Below are 10281 nucleotides of genomic sequence, written 5' to 3' on the forward strand. Positions count from 1 at the left end.
ATGAAACTAAATTTGGTTTAAAAAAAAAAAAAAAAAAAAAAAAAAAAAGAAGACAAAAAAAAGGGAAGACAGACAAAAAGGTGATATCAATGCTGAAGGGCAGGCATTTTATTGTTGCTTTCCCCACTTATCTTGATCTTAAAAATGTATGTCAGTCATTGTACAGGCCCTTGGATCCTAGGCCCAGGCTGTATATAGGGCCTAGATTTCTCTCAAACTCTTGTTTTCAGCTCCAAAGCCCCATGGCAGAAGCCACCAGCTACTGATGCATTGAGAATGCGTTTACCTCAGAATCGACTAGTAGCGATACATTTTGCTATCAACTTGCATGACTGTAAACATAATGAGGTGCTGTTAGAGCTAGTTCACACCAGATGCAGTCCGTTCAGTTTTGCTGCTGCAGCCAAAATACATCACAATGCTTTCATATGGGATTTCTGGTGCTCTATTCACACAGTGCAGTCCGTTCGGATGCAGTCAGAAAAAAAATACCGCTTGCCAGAAATCCCATAGGAAGCATTGTGATGTAGCTTAGCTGCAGCAGCCAAACTGAACGGACTGCATCACAACTGCATCTGCTGTGAACGGCCCTTAGTCTTGAACGATACAACCACCTGACCAGGATGCCATGAATTTGGGAAAAAGGTTCAGGTTCTACATACAGTTAAAAATGTATAAGCATTTCCGCTTTTATCATTTTAGAGACAATTTTTTCTACCTATATAGACTCTCTAAACACTAGCCATGCCTTGTTCACAGTAAGTGACCTCACCGGATAATATCTGTATACTCTTGATCACATCCCTTGCTTTCTTTCCATCTTCGATACATAACTGAGGCATCCACGTTAGCAGGGGAGAATGTGTTTGGTTCATTCAGAAGAGAGATCACACTGAGAAGGATTGTTCTGTGGATTTTATTTTTACAAAATATCAAGTTAACAATTTTATCATATCTGTAGATACCAAGGAAGAACAGTAAAAAAATTCAAGCTGTAAAAAAAGATGAAGAATTGACCAATAAAAAGGATCAATGTAGCTTAAAGCTTAACTCTGGGCACAAAAACATTAAAGATATTCTTTAATAGTCACAATGGCTCTGCAACCCGTTATTACCTTTTAAAGTAGCAGTGACTGTGCCACACAAGCTGTGCAGAGCTGTGGGAGGGACCTAACAGGCTCCACCCACTAGTCTGCCTACAAAAAACCGACAGGAGGGGGGCGGATACAAGACCAGTCATCCTGCACAGGAGAGAGCAGCACTGACTGGTCTTTATTACAGGAAGCTCCTGCACAGTGGAGAAAGTTTACACGGGATTACTGCACAGATATGGAAGAAATGCACCACATACACCAGGATTCAAGTAAGAACACACGACTTGTATTAAAAGAGCATATTTCAGCTTTACATCAGTGAAGTCGCTAATAGAGTAAAGCAGATGCAAACAAAATTGCAAAAAGGCTCATGCTTTGGTGTAATCCAGACATAGGTATTCGTTAAAGAAGAAGTATATTTATCCAATACAGTTGACTTTCATTTTGAGTAGACTCAACAACTTTACTTCGTGGCCATATATTGCCCCCATAACTTCTTGAACACAGACTATTTAAATCCATTACCGCAATAGAGAGGAGAGGATTACAAGCAGTCATATAAAGAAGATGATAGAAGTAAAAGGCTTACCGCACATTTTGAGTAGGGTTCCACCGCTCAGAAGCTAGTTCTCCACTCTGGGGGTCATCTACTGGAGGATGCAGTATGGAGATACACACATCTCCATTCTGTTAAGAAAACTGCATATATTTAATAGAGGTGCACCGAAATGAAAGTTATGAAACCGAAATGAAAAAAAAAAAAAAAATGGTCAGGCCAAATCCGAAAGTTTATTTTACCTTTTTTAAATATTTTTTTGTATTTATTAACTCATTGTTTAACCTTCATGACTGAGGCCTTTTTTCATTTTTTTGCAGCCATGTTATATTCCACATTTTAGGCCTGAAAATGACTTAAAACCCCCACACATTATATATTTTCTGAATGCCAAGACCCTATAGAATAAAATGGTGGTAGTTGCAAATTTTTATGTTGCGCAATATTAGCGCAACTCCTTATTAAACCCTATCATTTAGTGAAAAATTTAATTAAATGCCCCAAAAACAAAATACCAATTTTTTAAATGAAATATAAAAGATGAGGTTACGAGTAAAACGATAACCAACATGCCCAGGTTACAAATTGCGTGCGTCCGTGAAACGGCGAAAAACTGCAGTACCCCAAAAAGTCCATAGAAGACGCTTTAAAAGCCCCCACAGGTCATCAATTTAGAGATACCCCAAAATACTGGCCGTAGAATTATTGCTCTCACTCCGGCGTGCGCGGCGATACCCAACATGTGTAGCGTGTTCGTCGTTTTCATACGTAGGCGCACCCGACGCGTGTTTACGGGGCGACGCACATGCTCACGGGGGCGGGGGACTTAAAACTTTTTTTTATTATTAGATTTTATTTTAAAAAACTTTACTTTGACTGCTATCACATGGGGGGGGCTTACAAGCCCCATGTGATAGCAGATGGTGGTGACAGGTACTCTTTTAAAGGTGATGCTGGGGGTCCAAAAGACCCCCAGTGTCACCTTTACACTGGAAATAAGCTATTGAAGTGCAGATCGCACTTCAATAGCTTATAGCTGGGCTGCAGGAGCCCAGAACTGACAGCCCAGGGACCGGAAGTGATGCAATCTGCATCGCTCCCGGTCCCATAGAACGGGGAGGGGATCGATGAACGGAAGTTCGTCGACCTCCTCCCCAGCTCCCCGCGGACACCAAGGAAGCCGGTCTCGGGCCCGTAGGAGGGGCAACGGAGCCCAGGAAGCACTGCAGCGGTGTCCGCTCATAATTGAAGATACAGTAAACATAACTCACAACTCTCCTCCCGCCACCTGTCACAGTTTCTCTCCTCCTCGCTGGGACAAAGAACAGCGTCCAGCGGGGAGGAGAGAAAGGATGGATGCGCCGATGTATCGGCCAGAAAAATGGCAATTTCGGCATTTAGCTAAAAGTGCAATTTTCGGCAGCCCGATATATTGGTGCATCTCTAATATTTAACAAACTCTACAATAGTTATTTGTAGATTACCCTATGATTGTAAATTATCTCTAGATGCCAGCTATATTTTAAATGGATTCAGTTGGGTTTCCTGATGAACAGGTGCTGAGATAAAATATAAGCACTTAAATTTATACCAAAATCTTTTGCCTGTCCGGCTCCTTTGACCAGCGGCACACACTGTACGAATTTCAGCCAGTTCCCCAAGAACTGGCTCAAATTCGCAGAGTGTAAAGGGACTCCGTCTGCAGCACCTGTCCCCACTCTTTGGATCATCAAGTGAGGAAACAGTGAAGGAGTGAGGGACTTTTATGGCCTCCGTCTAGGAGCTCCTCCTGTTTTAAAAAAATCTTTGTGCTGCCTGTCCCTTGCAGGAGAACGAGCAATCTCTCCGGGCTACCATAGAGGAGGAAGTTGAAATGAATTCTAAACCACTAACTTGTGGGGATAACTTATGTGTTCTGCAGTAGGATCTTATGCATGTCTGAGTCCTAACTGTGCCACGCACACACCTGTGTGTATGAGGTTTGTTCTTTTGTTGTTTTTTTAAAACTTATTTCTCATCTTTTATCACAGGGATCTAAATAGGGAAGGAATGATGCACTCATCTTAATTTTGCAGAAAACTAAATGAAGCTTTTGTAGCCATAAGCTAGGGCTCAGTGCATTCATCATTGATCATCTAAGAATGGGTACAGCCAAGATGTTTTTTTTGACAAATGTGAAGCTTTCCTTCAATTGGTGGACTTCATTGAGGGATACAGGATTCAGAGCTCACTGGGACATCCAAAAAGCAGTCCAACTGAGGAGTGGACAACACAGCAAACAACATGCCAACAGGCCCACTATAAACAACAGCAAACTGGGGACTGCCTGTGGCACAAAGAGCTGCCTGATGGACCGTACATTCAAAGCTGACATCAAAAAGGGACACGAACACCCACCTGGTAAAATTTAGAGAACACGTGAACAAAAAGACCAGATGGCAGCCTTGCACATCTGAAAGACAGTTGCCCAATGTCAAAAAGCACTCACAGACCTAGTAGAGTCCGCCTTAACAGGAAAGGACATTGTTTGTTCCTTAAGACCATAAGCTTGAATGATTTGTCTGAGTCACTGAGAAATAGTAGAACGAAAAGCTGGTTCCACTTTGCGGGGACTATCAGGGATGATAAAGAGAGATAGTCCTTCTAATGGAAGAAGTGGCGGCAAGGTAGACACACACCACTCTAACTACAATGGTACCTCGGTTCACGAACGCTTCCGTTCGCGAACTCAGTTTCGGTTGACGAACACAAACGCAGCCATCTTTCCTGCTCTGACACATGGTCATGGCTTCCTGTAGTCGAGATCACGGTCTGATCAAATTGCGACCAGAATCGTGGAACGAATTAAGTTTGTGAACAGAGGTACCACTGTACAGCCAGGCAATGAAAGGAAATCTTGTTTCCGATGCCAGACAGAGGAATGGAAGCACAATGTCCTGGCTGAGGTGAAAGGCCAAAACCACCTTTGGAAGGAAGGAGGCTATAGACCTTAAAAAGGTATAGCCCACCAAAAAATAAATAAATACAATGCACACCCATTAAGAAAAAAAATAAGTAAATCATAAATAATGTTGCATTATTTATGAGATCAGTGGATTAAGCTCCTATGTACTTTTTTTGTTGTTGTTTACTTTGCAAGTCAGAAAATCTTTTTATTGGAACCATTTAAAAAAAAAAAAAAGGTAAATTATGGCCAACTGAATTCCCAACTGAAAAAGAATGAACATAGCAAATGAAAATGGTGTAAAGAGACAATCCACCTGGTGATGCACCACTTAGTTCCTCAGTGTTACAACCCCTTCCATGAAAAAATAGGAATAATGGCCCCCCTCCAGCAGTTCTAATAAATGAGGCATTTCCAGGTGCTTAACCCACACGACTCATAAATTAATCTTCAGACACTGGGTTACAGCTGCAGTGTGGACCAGGAGAGTGCTCTGCAGCTACTAACAGTACAGAAAGGTTTGGAAAGCGCCTCAATACAGAGCCCGAAGGTCACATGTATTGTGAACCAACATCCCATCCAACAGGGCGTTAATCGTCCCCTCCAACGGGGTTCAGGTACGGCCTTTAAAACTATTGCTGAGGATATGACAATTTGGATAGCTGCATAAAAGAGACCAGCTCTAGCAGCTTCTAGATAAAAATCCTCTTGGAAAAAAAAAAAAAAAAAGGAAAAATGGCTAGTAAAAACAGCTAAACATTTATCAGTAGAGAGGATGTCCATCCTACTAGTACACTAGGCATGCTCCGAGTTGGAGGGGTTATACCAGGCTGATCACTTTTAGTTTGCCAGTGTCCAAATCCTCCTGTGCGCAGCAGTAAAACCCGCTTGTCTCTCTATCCAGTGTCTCTATATCCTGTGTCCCTCAAATAATGAGAAAGAAAATTCCAAATTTTTAATGTTCACTTTATAAATCCTTGTACGAGAAAACATTGCTTACCTCATAGATGTTTGGGTGCCACATTTTTGTAAGAAACTGGAATGCTGGAGGAGCGTATGGATAATCGATTGGGAATTTCAGACGGGCCTATTTAAAAAAAACATGGAAACACACATCAGAATACTACATGAGCACTGTTTAATGTAAAGAAGGAGCTAGAGCTCTCGAATCATCCGTGGAATTGTTTCTTTGGAACAGATTTATAATTAGGCGACTACATGTGGCTTCTATTGCTTAGAGTAGATGACAGTGCAGAAAAGAGACAAACTTGAAGGGCAGTTTTTAAAAAAAAGTGCATTATTATACAATATACTACCCAGGCCATGAGAACTTTAACCCTTTGGACAGTCAGAGTGCATATCTAGTGTTCAACAGATAATGAGATCTGCCAGCACAGTACAGACAGGGTAATTATGGTAAATAATCAGGCTCCTCCTTAAAATGACACTAAACTTGGGAGTTAAAGCTTAAAAATGCATTCAAGTACCATAAGCCCTCATTCACACTGAGCAATTTGTTGCACTTTTTCTGCCCGCTCCCCCCCCCTAAAAAAAAAACCCCCATTCATTTCTATGACCATGTTCACATCTGAGTGTTTTGTTGCAAAAAAAGCCCGTCGCTTGAAGAAAGTACATGAGCTTTTTTTTTTTTTGGCACATTGGCCCCATAGATTTCAATGGAAACGCACATTTGCTGTGTTTTTGCACATTTTTACATGGGTAAAACACGCTTTTGTCCATTCACATCAATGTGTCACAATCTGTTCACAAATGTGCACAACAAGTGTGCGCAAATACGTGCGACACAAAGCTTGCTGAAAATTAGCATATTCTGTGTTGCTCAGGTGTGAACGAGGGCTCAATTAACAAAAATGTATCTTGTTTGTGTATCACTCGGCTGTAGATAATCAAATCACCTCTGAATTGGTCCCGACACTGTCCTTCCTTCTGGAGGGGGGCTACTTTTGTTCCCCATGGTCCCTGTGTGTGTTGTAAAGTAGTTACTGCTCCAAACTCGCTCCAGTGATGGACTACAATCTCAGTACAAATCAGAAAACTAAACCTGAGATTGTAGTCCATCACAGGAAGGATCTTGGAGCAGTAACTACTTTACAACACACACAGGGACCATGGGGAACAAAAGTAGCCCCCCTCCAGAAGGAAGGACAGTGTCAGCTCCAATTCAGAGATAATTTCAGGACCTACAGCTGAGTGATACATAAAACTCATCAGCTAGAGGTTATACGACTCTTTAAAAACTTGGCCAGTCAGTTGTCATCTGAATTAGGCTACATTAGGGTGCGATTAAAATGGTTTCCTAAATACATACGTCTTTGAATGATTTCCAATGGATCTATTCACACCTTCCATTTAGACACTTATTTGCAGTCAGTTTAGCAATGTATAGAAGAAAAAAATAAAAAAATAGAATTCAGGTGCGTCCAAGAATAATTTAAAATTCTAACTGCCCCAAAACGCATGTAAACACAAGAGGCGTTTATTTGCTGAAATCTTATTGGCTACTCCAACGGGCTGTTCCAATGGACAAAGAACAGATGCTTGTAAACAGGCTTCATTTTCAGCATCTAGAAGCATAAAACATTCATCTAACCTGACAGATTTTGCTGGCAGAATTCTGCATAAAAATGCAAGTGTTCGTAGCCTTATAGTTGAAGCAAATGGTTAGAAAAAATTAAATTTAGACTTCCCCCAATTATAACAAAGTGAAGAAAAAATTACCGGTAGAGGCCCATGCACACAGGTGAACGCACGCCTGTTTACAATCATAACTTGATATCTCACGCTCGGACGCTTGTATGGCGGGCTCTATTCACCTCTATGCTGAACGAGTATTGTTAAACTTGTAGCTTTGGCAGGCAAACTGTACAGAAGTCCATTGGCTCACCCACATTGTATGTGAACAGAAAAAGTCTCAGTTCAACCCAGAGGTGAATGGAAGCCATCAAGCTGTGCCTGTAAAAGCATATATGCAGCCATGTCAGCGAGGAGTCTGACTTTATGGCCCTATGGACATGGGCTCGGGCCTCCTGCATTCAACACAGCACGAGTTACTGGGGAAGTATAAACAACTTTTATGCTTCCCAGATCATTCTTCTAGCATTTAGATGTTCCTGGATTTAATCATGTAAAACCAGGCTAAACAATCCCAGGACGCATGAGGAAAAAAAATAATTTTGTAAATCTGTGTAAATGCAGCTAGACTGAATGAACCTAGACATTGATAAAAGTCTGGGTGTGCATTCAGCCATAGTAAAGCAATACAGGCTTCCAGGTGCACTTACAGATGAGCTCCAAACGCACAGATTTTAATTCTGGGGTGCACAAGGCCTAATATTCATTGAATGAATCAAAGACATTTTTCATTTACATTTTGGCTTGAGAAATGAAGGGTTTTTATTGCAGTGTCCTTGCTAAGGACACTTTGTCATCGACACTGAAAGCGAGAGAAAATCCAATGCAACAAGTTGTCAGAAAAACTAGAAAAAAGGGACAATCTTCAAAGGGGGTCACCTGTTCTGGTGACAACTGTCTAAGGACTTGTTCACGCCATATACAGTGTGTTACAGCGCGGTTAGCTGCTGGAATGCACCGTATCGCGTAATAAACACACCCTACATTCTGGGGTGGGAAGGGGTGTGGCGGTGCATTGAAGTCAGAGTCACCGCAGCCAAGCTCCCCCGCCAGCAGTGCGATCGGCAGCACCAGAACAAGGGCACATCAATGCCTGCATTCTGGTCTAGTGGGATCGGGAAATAGTGCATGTAGCATTTTTTCTGATCACAATGGAGCGCAATGCAGGCACCGTTGTGCCACGGGTTCTAATGTGGGTGATCACACTGTGGGTGGCATGGCTGCGGTGCCATCGACTTCAATGCACCGCCAACCCCCTCCCACACAAGAACGCAGTAAGCCGGCCTAGAGTTGCTATACAGTGCCGTTCCAGTGGCTAACACCGATGGGACGCTGTATATGGTGTGAACAAGCCCTTAAATAAGAACTCCAGGATTTATCTAATTTTTTTTATTAACCCTTTCAGTGAGGCTACTCCCACACTGCAAGGTTCAAGTGCTCGTTTGGGTCTAGGAAAAAAAAAAAAAGTTATACTCACCTGAAGCTCCAAGCTGACTTCTTAAACAGGTCCTTCCACAACCTCTCTAACACCTCTGTAGCGGTCTAGGGTCTTTTAAATCATCATTAACATCGATTTCCCTCACTTTGGGGAGAATTTCGTATTCCTCCTGTTGTATATAACTCATGAAGTAAAGAGGGAAATCTCTCCAGTGGTACACATGCAGAAAAAAACTGATAAGGATTCAAGGCCTCAGTCACTCATGAGAATGGGCAGACTCTGTGAGTCTCATGAATGGCTCCATGAGACTTACCTGAACAGCTGCAGAGAAGCGCTATACAAAGCAATGACAGTGCCTGCAGCCATTCACAGGTAATCAGACATGCTGTGATTACCTACAGATGATCACCCTAGGAAGCAAATAGTTTGATCGTCCACAGGTAATCACAGCATGTCTGATTACATGCAAATGGCTGCGGGCTCCATCATTGTAAAGGACTTCATGAGAATCACTTAATCCGCCCCATACGCCAGTAACTAGGGCTTGTGCTACCCAAAACTAAAAGGGAAAAGTTTTGGCTTTAGATACTTTAACTACTTTCTTCCACCAAGGAACAGAGACAGCATCCTAATCCTCTGCCAGGCCCATAAGCAGTATATCAGAGCCCATCATCCACCCATTACCTGGGTGACCCATTGTTATCAACCTGGTCCCTACTCTCCTCCTCACCTTGAAGTAACCCCCTTCGTAGAAGGTGCTGGGGGGCCCAAATATTGCCACCTCCCAGTTGTACAGATCCTCCTCATGCACCAGGGTGACCCGGAACCCCTCCAGTGGCTCCTCCTGCAGCCACTTCATCTCTAAAAAGAGCGCTTTGTGGGATCTGGGCACCGGCCTCAATTGCCGGGCCATGGCGGCTCTGCTGCGGAGACTCTGCGCACTACACACAACCGTGTTTACAGGGAGGAGAGTTGACGGACAGCTCCCGGTCAGGTCATAACGCTGGGTGCAATAAAACCCGAAAATACAGCTCGCTGTTTAACTACCCGCTGCCATAAGGGGAGGCGCGAACTACAACTATCAGCAGCGCGAGGGGCGGGGCCGTAACGCCTCTCAGTGCCGCTGCTGTTGTGTCACGTGCGAGGGGGGTGGGTGCTCGGAACACGGGGAAGCGTTTCTATGGTGGGGGAGGGGAGAGCTTGTTCTCTGTAATGGTGCTGAGGGCTATTGCCATTTACTTTTAGTTCTAGGAAGTAGGAACCATTGTTGAGGGCTTGGAGGGACGTTATTCTTTCCACTGCTGTCAAACTTGACACATTTTTTGTGCCAGGGAAGATGTGTGGTGAAGTCACCATGGCATTGTAATGTTCATACTTAACCAGTTGACATCCGCGGTGTTAAACCCCCTTCCCATCCAGGCCATTTTTCAGTATTCAGCGCTGCGGTACTTTAACTGACATTTATTCCGTCATGCAGCGCTGTACTGAAATGAATTTTATACCCTTTTTTGGGGACAGATAGAGCTTTCTTTTGGTGGTATTTATTCACCACTGGGGGTTTTATTTTTTTACTATATTAAGGAAAAATTACCGATTT

General features: G+C 43.0%; 1 protein-coding gene across 1 annotated transcript in view; it reads right to left on the bottom strand.

Annotated features, from left to right (window-relative positions):
* The window catches only part of CDC34 (cell division cycle 34), a 12670-nt gene extending 3024 nt beyond the window's left edge, over nt 1-9646 (bottom strand). The window contains exons 1-4 of the mRNA XM_018560572.1: nt 9415-9646; nt 5595-5681; nt 1684-1781; nt 773-907 (exon numbers count right to left, since the gene is read on the bottom strand). Of these exons, the coding sequence (XP_018416074.1) occupies nt 773-907; nt 1684-1781; nt 5595-5681; nt 9415-9597 (503 nt within the window). The 5' untranslated portion in view covers nt 9598-9646. The remainder of the gene's footprint in view (nt 1-772; nt 908-1683; nt 1782-5594; nt 5682-9414) is intronic.
* Nucleotides 9647-10281: the final 635 nt, after the last annotated feature.

The sequence above is a fragment of the Nanorana parkeri genome, unplaced genomic scaffold (genome assembly GCF_000935625.1).
Source record: "Nanorana parkeri isolate BGI_ZX_2015 unplaced genomic scaffold, ASM93562v1 scaffold466, whole genome shotgun sequence".
Lineage (NCBI taxonomy): Eukaryota > Metazoa > Chordata > Amphibia > Anura > Dicroglossidae > Nanorana > Nanorana parkeri.